At 44.8% G+C, this 22,337-nt stretch overlaps 1 protein-coding gene across 4 annotated transcripts in view; it reads left to right on the top strand.

Moving 5' to 3' along the window:
• Positions 1–22,337, top strand: part of LOC311602754 (phospholipid-transporting ATPase FetA) — a 100,434-nt gene that overhangs the window by 53,287 nt on the left and 24,810 nt on the right. For 3 of the 4 annotated variants that reach the window (XM_084791263.1, XM_084791262.1, XM_084791261.1), the window contains 3 exons: positions 6,752–6,948; positions 12,777–13,012; positions 14,346–14,389. In XM_084791263.1, the coding sequence (XP_084647389.1) occupies positions 6,752–6,948; positions 12,777–13,012; positions 14,346–14,389 (477 nt within the window). The remainder of the gene's footprint in view (positions 1–6,751; positions 6,949–12,776; positions 13,013–14,345; positions 14,390–22,337) is intronic. The other variant, XM_084791260.1, reaches the window with a different exon arrangement.

The raw sequence follows: 22,337 nt of genomic DNA, 5'->3' as shown, positions 1-22,337 counted from the left end.
TAGGAAGTCTTTTCCAGTGCCAATGAGTTCAACCTTATTTCTCACTTTATCTTCTATCAGGCTCAGGGTATCTTGTTTTATGTTGAGTTCCTTAATCAACTTGGACTTGAGTTTTTTGCAGGGTGATAGATATGGATCTATTTTCATTCTCCTACATTCTTCTATCCAGTTGGACCAGCACTATTTTTTGAAGATACTATCTTTTCTCCAGTATGTATTTTTTCGCTTCTTTGTTAAAAATTCAGGTGTCTGTAGGTGTATAGAATTATGTCTGGGTCTTCCCTTTGATTTCATTCATCAGTGTGTCTATTTGTATGCTGATACCACATTATTGTTGTTGTTGTCGTTGTTGTTGTCGTCGTCGTCATCATCATCATCATCATCATCATCATCATCACTACTCTGTAGTACAATTTAAGGTCGGGGATGGTGATACCTCCAGCAGTTATTTTATTTATTGTTTAGGATTCTCTTAGTTATGCTGGTTTGTGTGTATGTGTGGTTTTCTGTGTGATGTTAAAGATGGTTTTTTCAGTTTCTATGAAGAACTGGGTTGGAATTTTGATGGGAATTGCATTGAATTTGTAGATTACTTTTGGTAGGATGGCCATTTTCTTTTCTTTTTCTTTTATATATTCTTTCTTATTGAAAATAGATTCTTCTCTCATCACAACCACAGTTTTCTCTGCCTCCACTCCTCCTATCTTCCCCTCACTCACCCCCCCCCCATCCAAGATATGCTCCCTCTCTGTTTTCTCTTCAGCAAAGAACCAGCCTCCAAAAGACAACAGTCAAACCGGGCAAAACAAGATCAAATAAGAGAAAGCAAAAGCCCTCGTATCAAGGCTGGACAAGACAATCCAATAGGAAGGAAAGAGTCTCAAGAGCAGGCAGAAGAGTCAGAGACACACCCACTCTCTCTCTCTCTCTAGAAGTCCCACAGAAACTCCATGCTAACAGCCATAGCATATACGTAGAGGATTTGGTGCAGACCCTTGCAGGTCCCATGTTTGCTGTTTTAGTCTCTGTGAGCCCATGTGAGCACTGCTTGGTGGATTCTGTGGGCCCATGTGAGCACTGCTTGGTGGATCCATGGGCCCATGTGAGCACTGCTTAGTGGATTCCGTGGGCCCATGTGAGCACTGCTTAGTGGATTCCATTGGCCCATGTGAGCACTGCTTAGTGGATTCAGTGAGCCCATGTGAGCACTGCTTAGTGGATTCCATGGGCCCATGTGAGCACTGCTTAGTGGATTCCGTGGGCCTGTGTGAGCACTGCTCAGTGGATTCCATGGGCCCGTGTGAGCACTGCTTAGTGGATTCCGTGGGCTCGTGTGAGCACTGCTCAGTGGATTCCATGGGCCACGTTCTCCTGGTGCCCTCCATCCCTCTGACTCCTACAGTCTTCCCTCCTTGTCATCTGCAGGGTTCCCTGCTATCTGAGAGGAGGAGTCTGGTGAAAACCTCCAATGAAGATCCTCTCTGCATAAATGGCTGGCTGCGGGTCTGTACACTCACTTTTATTTGCTGCCAGAGGACGCCTCTGAACAAGGCACCACTCATAGATTGGTGTCATCTATGTCAGGAGTCATCTCTCTGATCGTGGGTAGAGCATGTTTGGTTCTACCCTGGGTCTGGGTTATCTAGTCTCCAGTCCTTGCCCTCCAGGCAGTATAGGAGACGGGCTCCCTCTCATGGCATGGACCTCAAGTCAAACCAAACATCTGTTGGCCACTTCCACAGGTTCTGTGCCACTCTTGCCCCCAGCACATCATGCAGGCAGGACAGGTTGTAGCACTCGCAGAAACACAAAGCTAACAGCCGTAGCACATATGCAGAGGGCCTGATGCAGACCCATGCATGGAGATGGACCTGTCCATTGAGACATCTCTCCAGATATCTGAAGAGAGGGCGAGAAAAGAGAAGGTGATAGGACTACATGTGATATGAAGGTTATAGGGGGACCTATTTGTGAGGGAGGAAGGGAACCAGGCAGAGGAGGGCAGGGAGGATGGGGGAAGGAGCAGGAGGAAGGAGACAGATTACATCAGTATAGTGATGTGTGTGTATGGACATGCCACAGTGAATGTTAAAGTTTTTATATCATGAAATAGAAAAAAATCAATAAAATCTAAAAATCACTATATGATAATCACTTTGGCAATAGAATCTTAAATTGAAGACTAGTTATAATTTGTATATTCTGGCCGCACAGATTGCTTTTGTTCTTGTATGGTGGAAATTAACCTCATTATTTAAATAACTTCTGTGGTAATATCACTAATTCCTTAGCTTTTCACCTTCTATTGTTAGAATCTGAGAACACCTTTAGATGCCTTTTCTTTCTATATATATCAGTGTCTAAATTATAAACTGCCTTCCCTCTTTTATTATGGAAACCATCTTTACGGTGGGGCTATAGCTCAGTGGTAGAGGACTTATGTAGTATGTTCAAGGCTTTGGGTGGAGTCTCCAGCACTGCAAAGAGTGGAAATAAGAAAAGGGTTTTTTTTTAAAGATTTATTTATTATTATGTATACAGTGCTCTGCCTCCACGTATACCTGCAGGCCAGAAGAGGGCATTGGATCTCATTATAGATGGTTGTGAGCCACCATGTGGTTGCTGGGAATTGAACTCAGGACCTCAGGAAAAGCAGACAGTGCTCTTAATCACTGAGCCATTTCTCCAGCCCTAATTTATTTATTTTTATTTTAAGTACATTGATATTTTATCTGCATGTATGCCTGTGTGAGGGTGTCAGATTCTCTGGAGCTGGAGTTACAGATAATTGTGAGCTGCCATGTGGTTGCTGGGAATTGAACCTGGGTCCTTTGGAAGAGCAGCCAGTGCTCTTAACCACTGTGCCATCCCTCTAGCCCCAAGAAAAGTTTTAAAATTACAGTTCCTTTTCAAAACCCTTTTAGATGCATCAGACATAGACTGAAAAACTAGGAAGGCTGTTGAACACTAAGAGCAGTGTCAAGCATCCAGTATCTTTTTCTATTGCTGAGTGCCGAGCAAAGTCACATATCCTGATTTTTTTTTTAATGAAACAGATTGTCACAGCCAGTAGTTAAGGAAAGTGATATAAGCAGATGCTTTCAACAGCACCAAGAACGTGAGACATTACCCAGTAAGCTAGCTCACTGGGTCAGAGGTCATCTTCAAAGCAGGGCGTTTCCTGTCAGCCTAGACAGACTCAGCAGCTCGCGTGTCTGTCTGAAGGGCAGTACCAGTTGGTTCTTGACATCTGTAGTGGAATTTTTAGAGTATTTTTACATATTAATTACAGCTTTATTAAACTTATAAATTATGAAAAACCAAGAAATAATTTAATTGAATATTTAAAATTCCATAGGGGAGAAAAAGGCCAAGGCAAGTCTATGAATTATCAGGTCACGTTATTGGATGTTACAGTTTGTGTGTAAAATGCTCCCATAGGCTCATGTATTTGAGCACTCTGTGCCCTACTGGTGACTTTGGGAGCATTATGGAACCTTTACAAGGTGGGCTGTACATAGAGGAAATGACTCCCCATGGGACAGATGTGAGGATTATAGCCAGCTCCACTTCTGGCTCCAGTCTCGGCTTCCTAGCCTGCCAAAATGTGAGCAATCTGACATACAGTTGTGTCACCATAGAACCACCCACCACATGCCTTCCCTGCCTGTGATGGACCGCATCCCTAAACAATCAGGATAAGCGCTTCCTTAAGGCGCTCCTTTCAAGTCTTTTATATCTCCAACAAGAAGCTAGTGTGCTGCGAATCCAATGTGTGTCTGATGTGTGCATATACCGTGAGAATCATAAACGTACGTAGGATAATTCTGAAGTGTAGACGTCCATTGAGGAGGTAGCGATGTCAGTGTACACTGGCTATTGTAAGTTTTATACCATGGTCACATCTGGGGCTAAGGAGATTGCCTGCCTTGAAACAGGGGGGCCTGAGTTTGGCCCCCAGAACTCACATACAAATACAAGGGGTGAAAAAATGTCAGGTGTGATGGCGTGCACTTGTAATCCCAGCACTTGGCCTTGAGGCAGAAGCAGGAGGATCTCTGGGACTTGCTGGCCAACCAGGCTGGTCTAACTAGTGGACGCTACGCCAGTGAGAGATCTGTCCGCAAAGGAGGTGCATGGCATTCCTAAGGATAATGTTCTCTGTAACACATGTGCAAATCACATACACATACATTAACAGGCTTGTATTTAAAAATTCTCTGTAATACGTGTGCAAATCATATACACACACATTAACATTGACATATATACATACAGGCATGTATTTTTAAAAGATCATGTACACAATAAGAGGATGCACAGGATGGGATAGCAATTGAGATGTAATATGAATGATTTTATTTTTCAATTAAAAAAATAAAAATAGCAAATGAAAAAAATCACGTACCCACACATTGACATTGACATATACACATACAGGCATGTATTTACAGTGACATATACACATACAGGCATGTATTTACAAAACAGTCCTGCCTATCCAGCTAGACAAAACTTTTCAGCACCAAAGTTCTTTGTATTATACTTTGTATCTTCCTGGGAAGAAAAAAATTAAAATGCATGTCAAATCCTGTTTAAAGATTGCAGATTGGCATGTATATATATAAAATAAAAGTAGCCATGTGGGGGGATGGAGAGGTGGCTCAGCAATTAAGAGCACCTGCTACTTTTTTTATGGACCCATTTCAGTTCCCAGCACTCATCTCAGGCAGTTTACAGCTACCTGTCATTCCAGCTTCAGAGGATTTGATGCCCTCTTTTGGCCTCCACAGGCACATGTGCAGGAGTGCACATGTGTGTGTGCACACATACACACACACAAAAATACAGATTTTCCAAAAAAGCTATAAAATTCTTTAGAAGAACAAAGGAGAGGAGAGACGTGAGAAAGGGTGGACAGCAGAAACAACAGGGAAGTGTGTTCAACGCACAGCATATACATGTATGGAAAGTTTTAAGTGTGTAAATAAATAAATTTAGTAAAGAAATGTTACATATCAACAAAATGTGAAGAAATTATGAAGTTAAAAAGATCATGAGGTAAGAACAGCTTGAGCTCATAGTGAATCCCACACCAGTGGTGCTGTATAGCAAGACCATGTCTCAAAAGGAGCAGGATTAGGAAAGAAGGGGGAGAAATGGTAAAAGGAAAGAGGAAAAGGAGAAAGAGCAGCAGAAAGGGGAGAAGATTCTCAGTGAAACTGAGAGGAGCCAGGAATCAGAACAGCATTTTCCTGCCTCAGCAGGAGCAACAGATCTTTGCCTACAGTAGTCAGTCTGCAAGAGTCTGTCAATGATAGTTTGTCAACGATAGTCTGTCTTTGATATTCTATCTATAATAGTCTGTCTACAATAATCTGTTAATGATAGTCTGTCTACAATAGTCTATCAACGATTGTCTACGATAGTCTGTCTATAATAGTCTATCAGGAAACTACTTGCAGCTTCTAACCCAATGATCAGATGAATAATGAAATATAAATACAAAGTTTGCACTCTGGGAGATGACTCAGTGGCTAAGAGTGACTGCTCTTCCAGATGACCCAGGTCCAATTCCCAGCACCCACACAGCAGCTCACAACCATATATATCTTCAGTCCGAGGGGACCTTATGACCTCTTGTGGGCTCTGCTGGAACCAGACATGTATATATGTGGAGGCAAAGCTCCACACATGTAAAATAAAAATTGAAAAATGAAGTGTAAAGAAGTATCTTTGACCATCATTGAAATGTAAATAAAATTATATGCTGGGCATGGTGGTGCACGCTTTTAATCCCAGCACTCAGGAGGCAGAGGCAGGTGGATCACTGTGAGTTCAAGGCCAGCCTGGTCTACAAAGCAAGTCCAGTACAGCCAAGGCTACACAGAGAAACCCTATTTTGAAAAAACAAAACAAAACAAAACAAAACAAAATTATATTAGGGGTTCAGGGAACCACACTGAGATTCCATTTTACCTCAGTCAGAATGGCTGTCCTCATGAAAACAAAAAATAGCAGGGACACCAGGAAAAAAAACTCTTATGCTCTTTCAATAGGAATGTAAGTTAGTACAACCATTGTGGCAAGCAATAAAAACTAGATGCGGAATCCCACTTGCCACAGCTGTACAACTCCTGGATATAACCCTGAAGGGATCAAAGTCGGCACCCAGCAGCCAGCACACCAAGCCTGCTTCTCTCCAGCCCTGCCCCTGAGGAGCTAGCTACAGGGTCAGCGGGCCCACGCCCTCCCTTCCAACGTCACCAAATCCTGAAATGCTTACACAGTTGCCATCTTCCTTGCTCTTGTTATCTGGTTTCCACCATCCTCCTCCAACAGCTGCCAAAGCCACACAGTTCAGTGTGTTAAAGTGACAAAGCCCTACACACACACACACACACACACACACACACACACACACACACACCGTGAGCCATTTGGGAACCTGTTCCTCCTCTTTGGTAAGTGACTTGAGGGACATTCTCCCACTTATGAATGTCGAGGTCCACGCCTGTCGGAGGGAGTTTTCATCCCCGTTAAACTACACGTAAAACCATTCCTGTTAGCCCTTTAGTGTTCAGTTGTTAGCACCTCCCCCTCCGCCTGGCACAGACCCTCCTCTTCACCCTGTGTACCCCTCTAGCGCCTCCCTGTCCTGAAGGAGACATCCTCACCAGAGCCAGGAGTCCAGAAGGTAGGAAGAAGGAGTGTTTTCATACTTTGCTTTTCTGTTTTGTTTTCCACACAGATTTTCCTGCTTTTAGGCGCAATGTGCTTTCTGCTGTCGATTGGACATGGCATTTGGGAGGCCAAGAAAGGCTACTTCTTCCAGGCGTTTCTCCCATGGCAACACTTTATTACTTCCTCGGCTACAAGCTCTGTCCTCATCTTCTGGTCCTACTTCATAGTCCTCAACACTGTGGTGCCCATCTCCCTCTACGTCAGGTGGGCATCGTGTGTATAGGGAAGGGCATTGGCTTTTACAGTCCCTGATGTAATAGTCAACTAGAGTGTGACATCTTAGAAAACACGTGTTTGTGCTTTCTTTTTTAAAGACAAGAGCTCGCTATGTCGCCCAAGCTGACTTCAATCTTCAGATCCTCAGGGCCTCAGTAAAGGAATTACACGTGCACCTCACCATTCCCAGCTCACTGTGCATGCTTTAGCTCTTTTCTTTACACAAGTTTGATGTATAAAACAGTCTGAGGAGTACCTAGAAATTGCATAAATGTCTTTCATGTCTAGAACACTATTCCAGATAGTATGTGATTTATATAAAATGACAATTGCCTGTGCCCTTAAATAAACTGCAACTGACCATATAAATCATGAACCACATGAAACAATTAGTAAAATAACATACAGACTTGGTATTGTTTAACTACACCGGGCAGCCTTTCCTTACCAATGAGATAGGTTCTAAACGTTCCCTCGTCCATTACACAGAACTCAGGATACATTTTTCCACCTTAAAAAAAAAAAGGAAAATAGGTGTAGTAGTTTGAATAAGAACGCCCCTTACAGGCTCGTACTGGATCAGAAGGTGTGACCTTGCTGGAGGAAGTGTGTCACTGAGGGTGGGCTTTGAGGTTCTGAAAGCCCACGCCAGGCCCAGGGTCTCTTTTTCTCCGTGCTGCCCTCGGATGAGGATGTAAAGCTCCCAGCTCGAGGGCCCTGCCCGCATGCACGCCACCACGTTCCCACTGTGACGATAATGGACTAACCTCTGAGACTGTGAGCCAGCCCCAGTTACATGCTCTCTTTTACAAGTGTTGCCTTACTCATGGTATCTCTTCATAAAAACAGAAAAGTGATTAAGACAGAAGCTATATGCTTTATGACCTAAATTGAGTTCCAAATATAAGTTTACATAAATTTTCTATCATAACTTTATTTCATGTATTTATTATGAATTTAAATTTTCAGAGGTTTTCTAATTTTTTAATAATACTTCTCCAGCTTTCATTGGAGTGTGTTGCAACAGCCCCCTTTCCACCTCTAATCTTATTAATTTGAGTTTTTCCTCTTCCCTTTTATTAGTGTGGGTAGGTATTTGTAAATTTTATTTATGTTTTAGAGAACTGGGGTGTATGTGTGTGTGTGTGTCCTCTTTTCCAAGTCTTCTAGAACCTGACCTCTGATATCCTAACCCAGAAAGCATTTTCCATAACAGAGTTACCTTACTTAGTAAATGTTTCTGACTACCTAGTGTGAGCCCTTTACTAGGTGATAGGAATAGAAAACTGGATAAGACATCACTTTCTCCAGAGAAGCTGGCTTGTAGCTATGAAAACCAATAAATAATTATGGTACAATACAAAAATTCCATAATCAAAATACACATGTGTACTGTAAGCACTTTAAGGAGAAATAGATGAGCTCTGCCCAGGAAGGCCTAGGACAGCGTGCAGGAAAGGTAATCCCACTGCCAGTGCGCAGCGTGCAGGAAAGACCATTGCCAGTGGGCCGTTCCAAAGATACAAGGTGCAGAAGTTTTCTCAAAATTAAATTAAGGTGTTAGATGCAAAAGGACATGAATTACAAGTAAAAAGTTTGGATTTTATTCTATAAGCAGTTAAAGAAGTAATGTGAATTATTAATATAATTATATTTAACTACATAATATTAGTTATGTAATATAAAGATAACAACTGCAATATTTTATAATATGTTATACTAAAATAAGCCCTCCCTGTTCATGACATAATCTCTCTCACTCTAAATACTTTTAAAAGAACTAAAAACCGGAGCTGGAGAGGTGGCTCAGTGGTTAAGAGCAGCTGTTGCTCTTGTAGCGGACCTACATGGTAGCTCACAGAGATTTATGCTTCCAGTTTGGTTGGGTGCAGTGCCCCCTTCTGGCCTCTGAGGACACCAGGCACACATATGGTGCACCTACATACATGCAGGCAAAACACTAATATACAATAAAAAATTTAAATCTTGTTTTAGAATGATCTAAAAATAAACTACATCAAAACACAGACACGGAAGTGGATGAAAAGGAGACTGAGGCTGCAGGACCAGGTTGGGATGCAAGGTTAGCTCAGGACACAAAGATCAATACATGTAATACAGCACAGAGACCGACTCGACACAAGTCACACGGTCACCTCAGCCGGTGCAGAGAAGGCTGGAGGTATAGTTGTATACCAGGTCCCACATAGAAGCCTGCACCCGCACCCACCCTGCCAGGACCTTTGACCAGTAGAGTGTGGCTTATGTGGGAGTATCTTCTTCCGTACAGTGACCCCAAACACTGCAAGCATACTGAAGATCATGCTTTGACTCACTGGGCTAAAACAAGGCCAGCAAACAGCCATCCTAATTTCAGACCCCCTCCCAAGAACTCACTGTTCAGAGCTGGGTTGAGAAACGGGCCCTCGCCTTCTTGGTGTTATATTTTCTTTCCTTTCCTTTTCTTTTCTTTTCTTTCTTTCTTTCTTTGTTTCTTTTTTTTTTTTTTTTAAGATTTACTTATTATGTACACAGTGCTCTGCCTACATGTACACCTGCCCACCAGAAGAGGGCACCAGATCTCATTACAAATGGTTGTGAGACACCATGTGGTTGCTGGGAATTGAACTCAGGACCTTTAGAAGAGCAGCCAGTGCTCTTAACCTCTGACCATCTCTCCAGCCTGGTATTATATTTTCAAACCTGGCAGGGGAAGAAAAGAAAGACTTATCCAGGAAGGAAGATTAGCCTGAACATTTAACCTCTCCTATTAAGTCTGCTGTATTCTTGCATAAATAAATCTTTTACAAATCACTGGGGGGAAAAAGAGAAAAATTTTGAGATGGTTTAACATCCCATCATGATAAAAAGCCCTGAAGAAAATGGAAAATATCTCAACATGATAAAAGCTGTATATGACCAACCTATAGCCAAAGTTATAGTAAGTGGGAGATACTGGCAGCATTTCCTCTAAGACCTAGAATGAAACAAGGATGCCTTCTCTCTCCATTGTCATGTGTATATGCATATGGTGTGTGTGCATGTGTATAATATACATATCTGCATGTATGTGGGGGGTGCTTATGCACATGTGTGTGGAAACCAAAGGTACTAGGAGTCTTCCTCAATCACCCTCCAGCTTATTCATTGAGATGGGACCTCAGGCAAACCCAGAAGTCACTGACACAGGCTAGTCCAGCTAGCCTGCTTGCTCTGAGATCGCCTGTCTTTGCCATTCAAGTACTAGAATTACAGGCAGGTCACCAGAGCCCTCAGTGCCACAGCCCTCAGTGCCACAGCCCTTGGCGCCAGAGACCTTGGCACCAGAGTCCTCAGCGCCAGAGTCCTCAGCGCCAGAGCCCTCAGCGCCAGAGCCCTGAGCACGAGTACTTATTAATGTAGCAAATACCATATTACTATCATCCTAGCCCTTCACTCTTGTGCAATATGGTCTTTGAAGTCTTAGCCAGAGTAATAAGACAGGAAAGAGAAAAAAACATAATTAGGAAAAACAGTTAATTGATCCTTATGTTCAGGTGACATCATATACTCTAAAGACACTAAAGACTTTATCAGAAAAGTCTTTTTTTTTTTTTTATTTTCAATATCATTGTAGATTTATTGGTATTGATTTCTTTTTTTTTTTTTTTTTTTTTATTAATTTATTCTTGTTACATCTCAATGGTTATCCCATCCCTTGTATCCTCCCATTCTTCCCTCCCTCCCATTTTCCCCTTATTCCCCTCCCCTATGACAGTTCCTGAGGGGGATTACCTCCCCCTCTATATGATCATAGGGTATCAAGTCTCTTCTTGGTAACCTGCTGTCCTTCCTCTGAGTGCCATCAGGTCTCCCCATCCAGGGGACATGGTCAGAGGTGTGGCACCAGAGTGTGTGAGAACGTAATATCCCACTCTCCACTTTACTGTGGAGAGTGTTCTGTCCATTGTCTAGATCTGGGTAGGGGTTTAAGGTTTACCGCCTGTATTGTCCTTGTCTGGTGCCTAGTTTGAGTGGGACCCCTGTGCCCAAATCTGCCTATCATAATGTTCTACTTGTAGGCTCCTAGGACCCTCTGGGTCCTTCTACTTTGCCTTTCTCTCATGCATCTCACATCTAGAGTCCCACTAGAATGTCCTCTCCTCTGTCTCTGTTTCCTGGTAAGTGATATCAGAAAAGTCTTATATCTAATTTAAAAAGATGTGTTAAGATACCAGGGTACAAAACCAACACGCAGAGCAATGAGTAGCTTTTCTGTATACTGATAATAAAGTTTTCAACTAAGGAGTTGCGGGGAGGTGTTTTCATTCACAGTAGCTCCAAAAAACAAAATACCTAAAAAATTAACCTTATTTAAGAGGGGAAAATGTGTACAATGACAACTTTAAACACTGAATAAATGAAGCAGAAGATACTGGGAGATGCAAATACCTCCTATGCCCCTGCATTGACAGAATCAATAGTGTGAAATTGTCAACAGTACCACGACAGTTTTACAGATCCAACACAATCTCCATCAAAGCTCCAAAGACATTCTTTATGACACCAGGAGGAAAAAAATCCTAAAAATTAATGTGGAAGTACAAAATACTTTGAATAGCCAAACAATTCTAAGCAGGAGAAAAAACAATGCTGGAGATCACCCCATATCTAATCTCATGCTATAGAGCTGTAGTAACAAAGCCAGCAATGGCACTGGCACAAACATAGACAAGGACCTGATACCCTAAGACAGAAGACCTAGAAGCCAACCTCCACAACTACAGCCACCTATTCTTTAATAAACATATCAAAATCATACGCTGGAGAAATGACAGCCTCCTCAAGACTAGAGAAGACATCACAGTAAACATAAGCCAGACTCCGACGATGACTGCATGTTTTCCCTCGTATGTAGAGCCTAGATTTAAGTTTGTCTGTGTTTGTGTGTACGTGTGAGGGGGAAAGAGATTTAAGTGAGGAGGTAGAAGGAGTTGAGTGAGATACATTTGTCGTGCAAGCAAGAGGAACACAACTCAGGGGAAGCAAAGGGCTAGCGAGAGGGAAGGAGGACAGAAGGCTAGTGGGCCGAGGTGAAAAGAACAAAATATTATTTTAAATGCCATATTGAAGCCCATTATTTTGTATGCTTACTCAATTTTTTGAGTCCGGGTCTCACTGTGCAGCTCTGTCTAACCTGGAACTCACTATGTAGCCCAGGCTAGAATCAAACTCACAGAGATCCACCTGCCTCTGCCTCCCAAGTGCTGAGGTTAAAAGTATGTGCCACCATGCCTGGATGTATGCTCTCTTACAATCGGTACACTGCTGTGCGTGAGAACCACTGATGTAGAGAGAGGTCCACTGTAGAGACACGCCACAGTGGGCCAGCGCGCTGGGAAACTGATCAAAGGATGAACCCCTAAAACAACCTCTGTTTTTCATAGCTTCTTCCTTTTTACCCCTGAAAGAAAGAATATCTGAATGTTGCAAGTTTCTCTTTCTACTGTGACCGCAGCAGTAATCTTTCTAATTACACCAGCATTACCTTTTGTACGTTAACTGCTACTCCAAAGGTTTTTTTTTTTTAATTGACTTTTTTCTGGACACACTGCAGAAGATGAGTGGAAGCAAAGTATGTCCCAGACAAATCAGTCAGCTATCCTGGGTTCTGGTGAGAACCCTGAGTAACAGTAGTGAAGGTCAGAGTTCCGATGGGCTGGCTAGTGTGGGAAAGTCCCTCAGGGAGATGCTTTTCCCACAGGCAGACCCTCATCTATCATGGACCTATAAGAAGGAAACCAAAGTAATAGTATTTCTTGTCCTGCTCTGACCAGGACCCTCTTTTCTTGCTCTCCCCCTAGTGTTGAAATAATAAGACTGGGCAACAGTTGCTATATCAACTGGGATCGGCAGATGTTTTATGCCCCAAGGAACACCCCAGCTCAGGCGCGCACCACCACTCTGAATGAGGAGCTCGGCCAAGTCAAATACGTGTTCTCCGACAAAACAGGAACACTGACTGAGAACGTGATGGTTTTCAACAAGTGCTCTATCAACGGGAAGACCTATGGTATGTGCACCCTCCTGCCCTCCCTGAGTCCGACAGAGAGTCTGTATGCCCTCTCACCCTCCCTAAGGCCGACAGAGAGTCTGCCTGGCAGACCTCTTCCAAATACAACTAAATGGACAAAGCTTCTGGAATGCTACCTGCTTTCTATTCATGGCTCCTTCTGACCTACACTGGGAATGGGTACGGTGGGCTTCCCCAGGGAAGAGGATGCCAATCCACTATCCAGTGCCAAATTATAAGCCCAGAAATCATGCACAAACATGACACAAACAAACAAACAAAAAGCCAGAACAGCAAAACCACACAGACACACAAACATACACACACACATACACACGCAAACACATACACACAAACATACACACACAAACACATACACAAACATACACACACATATACACACACATACACACACATATACACACACATACACACACAAACACATACACACACATATACACACACATACACACACAAACACATACACACACACAAACATACACCCACACACATATACACACACAAACACATACACACACAAACATACACACACACATATACACACACATACACACACATATGCACACACACATACACAAACACACACACACACACACACACACACACACACACACACACACAAAGTAAAGGAAGGAAAGGAGAAAATATAATTGTGGATGGTATGCCCCAAGACATGACATGAAGGCGCTGTCCTCCACACACGTGTGTGCACATGTGCATACCGACATAAAAATTAATAAAATAAAGCCTTCTTTTAAATGACTCAGCAACCCCCTTCCTAGATACCTTCCTAAAGTAGAAAGGGAGACTAACGAGTGTTTGCAAATACCCATTGCAGCACTTTGGTTCAAAGGTAGAGGTAGCTCCTATACCCATTAGCAGATGAGCAGAAAATTTAAAATTGCCCATAGCTACATGTATGATCTGGTCATCAAAAACCTGGTACAGCGTGGATAAGCCTTGACCAAGCTAAGTACATGACCAGACGGAAAGGGACACATGCCGCATGGTTCTCGAGGAGTGGGCAGTCTGTCTGAAGTACTTAGAAAGCGTTGAGAGCTGAGAATGCTGTGGTAGAGTGATGGCTTTCCATGCAAGAGCTCTGGGTTTGATGCCCAGCACTGCAGGGGGTGGGGGGAACAAACAAAGAAACAAAAAACACTGTGATGCTGACCACCTACCACTACGGATGTACTCAATGCTGCTGAATTGTAACTTAAAAGCAGTTAGATGGCAGGGCTATAGTGTGCATAATAAGATGAAAACTTCCTTAAAGTCCCTCACTGAATCTCTGCTGTATTTACTCCAATAGGTTATGCCTATGACGCCAATGGACAGTGTGTGCCAGTGACTCCGGTGAGTAATTACAGCTTGTGACATACATGTGGAAGTGAAAAGTGTCTTTTACACAATCCAGTCTCTACTCCTGAAATGATAATCTTTTAGTGGCCTAAAACATTTTAATTATATGCATAACCTATCTTTGAGAAGTTTTTATGAAAATGGTTTTGTTGGCATTGGCTTGTGCTTCCGCACCCCTCACCCACAGATCTGTGCAGATCCTCAGAACAGCTCATGGTCACTGCCTTGGTTGCTGTTCTATTGCTGTGCAGAGACTCCATGTCCAAGCTAACACTTATAAGAGACAGAATTTAATTGGAGGCTTGCTTAGTTTCTGAGAGTAGGAAGCAGATAAGCATGGTGCTCAGCATGCCGATAATTGGGGGGGGGAGCATTCTCATTCAAACCACCACATTCCACTCCCTGGCCCCCGTAGATGTGTAGCCACATCCAATATGGCCCCCACAGATGTGTAGCCATATCACAATGCAAAATACATTTAGTCCAACTCCAACGGTCCCCATGGTCTTTCAGGTTCAAAACTGTTTCAAAGTCCAAAGTCTCTTCAGAGAGGAGACACAAAGCAATGTCTTAACTGTAACTGCCTGTGAAACCAAAAGGCAGACCATATACTCCCTGCATACAGTGGCACAGAATATGCATTACCATTGCAGAAGTGGGGAAGGGAAACACTGAGAAAATGCTGGACCAGAAGGTGACTGGTTGTCAACCTGACTACATCAGAATTAGCTAATGCCCAAGTGGCTGTGAGAAACCCTTTTCTTTTCTTTCTTTCTTCTTCTTTTTTTTTTTTTTTTTTTTTTTTTTGTTTGTTTGTTTGTTTGGGTTTGGTTGGTTGGTTGGTTGGTTGGTTTTGTTTTGATTGTTTGGCTTTTTGAGACAAGGTTTCTCTCTGTGTGTGCGTAGCCCTGGCTGTCCTGGGATTCACTCTGTAGACCATCTCCATATGGAGATTCTAAGATGTTCATCATCTTCTTTGAGGTAGGCTGCCAGGAGCTCTCAAAGAATCCTTAAATCAATAAAAACATCTTTAAATGCCATTTTCTGTAGATCTCTGAGGGTTTTGAAGACCACCTATTTATTCATTTTTACATAACTATCTATAGAATCATATCTATTAAACCTAGAATGTATATTCCTGTGCTAAATTACCCTAGTATCTGACATGACCACGAGTTGATCAACTAACAATTAGCTTGCATTATTTAAGTATCCTAAACAGTTTGTAATAGCAGCTTTTAAAGTACTGGAAGTAAACCTTGTATTATAAATGAGTTGTATGGGTACAATATCTCATACCAAAGTAGAAATATATATGTGTGTGTGTGTGGGTGTGGGTGTGTGTGTGGGTGTGTGTGTGTGTGTGTGTGTCAAAGATAACCTTAAATTTGAATCTACACCAAGGTACCAATAATAAACTTATTTTTGCATCAATACAAAATTTTATACCAGTGAATTAAAAATTACTTTATTTGAGAGTAACAATTAAAGCCTTAAGTTGAGGAGTAGATTCAATAACCTACCTTTTGTCCTATCATGTTTATATATTTTCTATATTCCCCTTTCTTTCTTTTCTGTCCCTATCTCCATATCTAAGAAATAAAGAAGAGAAAAGAAAAAGAAAAGAAAGAAATCCCTGAGTCCAGCCTCATTTTTTTTCTCTGAATAAGACCATTAAAAACTTATAACTAATTCCCAATGATAATAAAATCCATAGTCCAACCAAAAATCTCCCTTAAGGGAAATGGGGCATCAGTCACTTAAGGTTGCTTCTCTATGATTTGGGGGCAAAGAGTGCCTTTTGGGGGACCAAATAAAATTGGAGAAAATGTTAATCAAGATAGCAATAACATTTGGGGTCCAGTCTTTTGGTTTTTTGACACAGGGTCTCTCTGTGTAGCTTTGGCTATCCTGGACTCACTTTGTAGACCAGGCTGGCCTCAAACTCACATCAATGCACCAGCCTCGGCCTCCCAAGTGCTGGATTTAAAGGTGTGCGCCACCACTGCCTGGCTTGTTGCAGCTGTTTTTGTCCCACCCCCTTTTCCACATGGAATGAGCAGTTTTTCCATTATAGTTTTGTGTTTGGGGATCTAACTTAGGCTGGCATGTACTTTTCCACCTGTATAGTCCACTGTGTCTCTTTGAGCCAGGCATGATCACCACCTGTCCCCTGTGATAGTGTCTCACAAGACACAGGGTGCACCCAAAAGCTTATCGATCAGTTGGGGAAAGAAAGAGTCCCCTCAAACATTCCACTGCCCTTGAGTGGGGTGCACAAAATGTTAGGGTTCGGATGATCTGATGAAGAAAGACCCCAAGGCAGTATGCACAAACAAAGAGTGTTTTTATTCTACCATGCTAGGATCACCTCTTTCTAGAGGACAACCCCAAAATGAGCACGAAGGCTCAATTTATAGACAGTTGGAGGGATCTGTAACAACAGAATTGAGTTAGAGGATTCACCACTGGCTATTTGGTTATGGGGGACTTTTGAGTCACTGAAGTTTTAGCTCTTACTTAGGAATTGACCTTTAATTTGATTGGATGGGACCAGTTGTGTTTTTTACCAAGGCCATAAAGTAATAAAAACATGGTATCTAGTCATTTTGTTCTATAAGCTGATTAGCTGTCCATAGCTTTTGGTTTTTCCAGGAATTGTTAGAACCTTGGCCTAGTTAGGCAGAGTGAAAACCTGAAGCCTGTCATGGAGTTGGACTAGTCAAGCAACTGGGGTCTTTGGGAAGTTTGGAGTCCCTGGGATCCCTGGGGTCAGGTCCCTTCAAGGGATAATAATCCAGCTTCCCAGAACATCGTGACAACTCACCTTAGTCAGCATCCTGAGGCATGCAGGTTGTATGTTCATCTCTCAGCCCTCATATTGCTTAATATGAGGTCAAATGCCTATTGACACCTGTTTTCCCATGGGAGCCCCACTTTCTAAGGAGACTGCCTAGCCTTTTAGGGCAGTGTGACATCATCCTCTTCTTACTTAAACCCAAGATTGATGTGTATCCATCCTCTAGATTAATAAGGACATTATTATGCAATATTAAGAGAAAATTTACATAACTTTAAGGAAAAACTTGTCATTTTGAATCCTAGACTGTCTTATCTTATCAGCAGGGGGGCCCGCCCTGACTTATTGTGTAGACCAGGCTGGTCTAGAATTTACAGAGATACACCTGTCTCTGTCTCCTTTGTGTTGCGATTAAGGGCATGTGCCACCCCCTCACTGCTCAAATATTTTACCCCGGTTCCAAATTGTTGTAACTCAAAACTTTCAAACCGAAATCAAACAGAGAAACAAGAAAATTTTAAGTTTTGGGCCTGTTGTGCCATCTCGTCCTGTAACATCGAAGCCCTGTCCATAATTTTTGGGAATTTAGTTGTTAAAACGTGTAGGAAGGGCCGTTCCAGAAAGAGCTGACAAGCATCTTGTATCTAGAGAGCCTCGAGCTCCAGCTGCTGCCAGCTTTCCGTTCCCTGTCAGGAAGAGTTTTGTTCATTCTGCCACGTCTACTGCCTGTACCTGGTATTCCATCCCTTGACTTTTTCCCCACTCTCTCCCTGAACTTTTGTAGAGAAAGCATGGAAAACCATGGTCACCAGTAAACACACTGCAACCAGCTCCATGACAACAACAGCCAAGACAAAACCAGAAAAGGTCCAAGTGCCCTTGGCCATAGCATTTTGGAGAGAGACTACAGCAGTGTCTCTCTCTCTCTCTCTCTCTCTCTCTCTCTCTCTCTCTCTCTCAATTTAGGCAGTTAATTGCATTCCTTAGCTCCAGTCCAGAAGGCCTCTGGAGCCAGCATTGTTTTGTGAGAGTTGGCAGTGGCCGTGTTTGTGAGGTTCGTGGGAGCACATATTCAAAATTAGCATGCGTGCGACCTAATGAATCCTTCATCCTCTCCACCTTAAAAGCAGCTTGTTTCCCAGGTGGGACAAGCTAGAAGTGACCAGTTTTGTTCTACTAAGTCTGCCCTGTTTGTCTCCAGTCAGCCCACAGTAGGTTTTAAGCTTGATTCTTTGGCTAAGAAATGACCTTTTACCCAGGATTTCTCAGGCTATAAACTTAGATACAAGCCCCACCTTGGACGTCATTTGTTGTTGAATATTAATAACTAATATTCAGTCATACATATAATAAAACTATTTATTCATTTATCAGTAATTTCCTCAAATAATCACATGTTGAGACTAAGATTCATTCAAACTTAAGAACAGAGGTGAATATAATAAATAATCTATTATCCCACTATCAATTTATCTTCCTCCCACCCAATGTCCCGGGTATTGGCATTATTATCTTCTCCGGAATCAGTCCAACCTCCTCCTGCACCATCCATCCTCCTCCTGCACCATCCATCCTCCTCCTGCGCCATCCATCCTCCTCCTGCACCATCCATCCTCCTCCTGCAACATCCATTCTCCTCCTGCACCATCCATCCTCCTCCTGCAACATCCATCCTCCTCCTGCACCATCCATCCTCCTCCTGCACCATCGATCCTCCTCCTGCATCATTCATCCTCCTCCTGCACCATCCATCCTCCTCCTGCACCATCCATCCTCCTCCTGCACCATCCATCCTCCTCCTGCACCATCCATCCTCCTCCTGCACCATCCATCCTCCTCCTGCAACATCCATCCTCCTCCTGCATCATTCATCCTCCTCCTGCACCATCCATCCTCCTCCTGCACCATCCATCCTCCTCCTGCACCATCCATCCTCCTCCTGCAACATCCATCCTCCTCCTGCACCATCCATCCTCCTCCTGCAACATCCATCCTCCTCCTGCATCATTCATCCTCCTCCTGCACCATCCATCCTCCTCCTGCACCATCCATCCTCCTCCTGCGCCATCCATCCTCCTCCTGCGCCATCCATCCTCCTCCTGCAACATCCATCCTCCTCCTGCTTCATTCATCCTCCTCCTGCACCATCCATCCTCCTCCTGCACCATCCATCCTCCTCCTGCAACATCCATCCTCCTCCTGCACCATCCATCCTCCTCCTGCAACATCCATCCTCCTCCTGCACCATCCATCTTCCTCCTGCACCATCCATCCTCCTCCTGCACCATCCATCCTCCTCCTGCATCATTCATCCTCCTCCTGTGTCATCCATCCTCCTCCTGCGCCATCCATCCTCCTCCTGCACCATCCATCCTCCTCCTGCATCATTCATCCTCCTCCTGCGTCGTCCATCCTCCTCCTGCACCATCCATCCTCCTCCTGCACCATCCATCCTCCTCCTGCATCATTCATCCTCCTCCTGTGTCATCCATCCTCCTCCTGCGCCATCCATCCTCCTCCTGCGTCATCCATCCTCCTCCTGCACCATCCATCCTCCTCCTGCAACATCCATCCTCCTCCTGCGCCATCCATCCTCCTCCTGCACCATCCATCCTCCTCCTGCGCCATCCATCCTCCTCCTGCATCATTCATCCTCCTCCTGCACCATCCATCCTCCTCCTGCATCATCCATCCTTCTCCTGTGCCGTCCATCCTCCTCCTGCGCCATCCATCCTCCTCCTGCATCATCCATCCTCCTCCTGCGTCATCCATCCTCCTCCTGCGCCATCCATCCTCCTCCTGCACCATCCATCCTCCTCCTGCATCATTCATCCTCCTCCTGCGTCATCCATCCTCCTCCTGCACCATCCATCCTCCTCCTGCACCATCCATCCTCCTCCTGTGCCATCCATCCTCCTCCTGCACCATCCATCCTCCTCCTGCAACATCCATCCTCCTCCTGCACCATCCATCCTCCTCCTGCAACATCCATCCTCCTCCTGCACCATCCATCCTCCTCCTGCACCATCGATCCTCCTCCTGCATCATTCATCCTCCTCCTGCACCATCCATCCTCCTCCTGCACCATCCATCCTCCTCCTGCACCATCCATCCTCCTCCTGCACCATCCATCCTCCTCCTGCACCATCTATCCTCCTCCTGTGTCATCCATCCTCCTCCTGCACCATCCATCCTCCTCCTGCACCATCCATCCTCCTCCTGCACCATCCATCCTCCTCCTGTGTCATCCATCCTCCTCCTGCACCATCCATCCTCCTCCTGCAACATCCATCCTCCTCCTGCGCCATCCATCCTCCTCCTGCACCATCCATCCTCCTCCTGCGCCATCCATCCTCCTCCTGCATCATTCATCCTCCTCCTGCACCATCCATCCTCCTCCTGCATCATCCATCCTTCTCCTGTGCCGTCCATCCTCCTCCTGCGCCATCCATCCTCCTCCTGCATCATTCATCCTCCTCCTGTGTCATCCATCCTCCTCCTGCGCCATCCATCCTCCTCCTGCACCATCCATCCTCCTCCTGCATCATTCATCCTCCTCCTGTGTCATCCATCCTCCTCCTGCACCATCCATCCTCCTCCTGCACCATCCATCCTCCTCCTGCATCATTCATCCTCCTCCTGTGTCATCCATCCTCCTCCTGCGCCATCCATCCTCCTCCTGTGTCATCCATCCTCCTCCTGCACCATCCATCCTCCTCCTGCAACATCCATCCTCCTCCTGCGCCATCCATCCTCCTCCTGCACCATCCATCCTCCTCCTGCGCCATCCATCCTCCTCCTGCATCATTCATCCTCCTCCTGCACCATCCATCCTCCTCCTGCGCCATCCATCCTCCTCCTGCACCATCCATCCTCCTCCTGCATCATCCATCCTTCTCCTGTGCCGTCCATCCTCCTCCTGCGCCATCCATCCTCCTCCTGCACCATCCATCCTCCTCCTGCACCATCCATCCTCCTCCTGCACCATCCATCCTCCTCCTGCACCATCCATCCTCCTCCTGCACCATCCATCCTCCTCCTGAGCCGTTCATCCTCCTCCTGCGCCGTTCATCCTCCTCCTACGCCATCCATCCTCCTCCTGCGCCATCCATCCTCCTCCTGCAACATCCATCCTCCTCCTGCAACATCCATCCTCCTCCTGCGCCGTTCATCCTCCTCCTGCGCCATCCATCCTCCTCCTGCGCCATCCATCCTCCTCCTGCGCCATCCATCCTCCTCCTGCACCATCCATCCTCCTCCTGAGCCGTTCATCCTCCTCCTGCACCATCCATCCTCCTCCTGCACCATCCATCCTCCTCCTGAGCCGTTCATCCTCCTCCTGCACCATCCATCCTCCTCCTGCAACATCCATCCTCCTCCTGCGCCATCCATCCTCCTCCTGCAACATCCATCCTCCTTCTGTGCCATCCATCCTCCTCCATCCTCCTCCTGCACCATCCATCCTCCTCCTGCACCATCCATCCTCCTGCACCTTCTCTCTCATCTCCCAGCCTCTGGCCTTGAAACTTCAAAACTCTGCCCTTTCTCTTCTGCCAAATCCCAAGCTTCAGCATTTTAAAATAATGTTTATTTTTAATGTATTCACTTTACCTTGATTGTAGCCCATCCTCATTTCCTCCCAGTCCCAACCTCCCTTCCTCTCTCCCGTCCCTTAGTCCTCAGAAAGGTGGAACCCTCCTTGCCTACCATTTGACCCCAGTCTATGAAGTTTCATCTGGAATGTCTGCATCCTCTTCCTATGTGGTCTGGCAAGGCTGACCAGCCAGGGGGAAGTGATCAATGAATGAGCAACAGAGTCCATGTCAGAGGCAGCCCCCTACTCCCTGTATTATGGGAGCCACAAGGAGACTGTGCTGCCCATCAACTACATCTTAGCAGGAGGTCTAGATCCTCTCCATGCATGGTCCTTGGTTGGTGCATCAGTCTCTGCAGGTCCCCCTGGGCCCAGATTTGTTGGTTCTGTTGTTCTTCTTGTGGTACCCTTGTCCCCTTCAGGTCTTTCTATCTCCCAAGACTCCCTGTGTTCTGCCCCAAAGTCTGGCTGTGAGACTCAGCTTCTGCTTTGATCCCCTGCTGGATGAAGTCTTTTAGAGGACACCTATGGTAGGCTCCCATCCTGTT

Source organism: Acomys minous (genome assembly GCF_964271855.1).
Source record: "Acomys minous genome assembly, chromosome: 8".
In the NCBI taxonomy this organism is placed as follows: domain Eukaryota; kingdom Metazoa; phylum Chordata; class Mammalia; order Rodentia; family Muridae; genus Acomys; species Acomys minous.
Note: the sequence above shows the minus strand (reverse complement) of the source record. Positions and strands in the feature narration are given on the sequence as shown.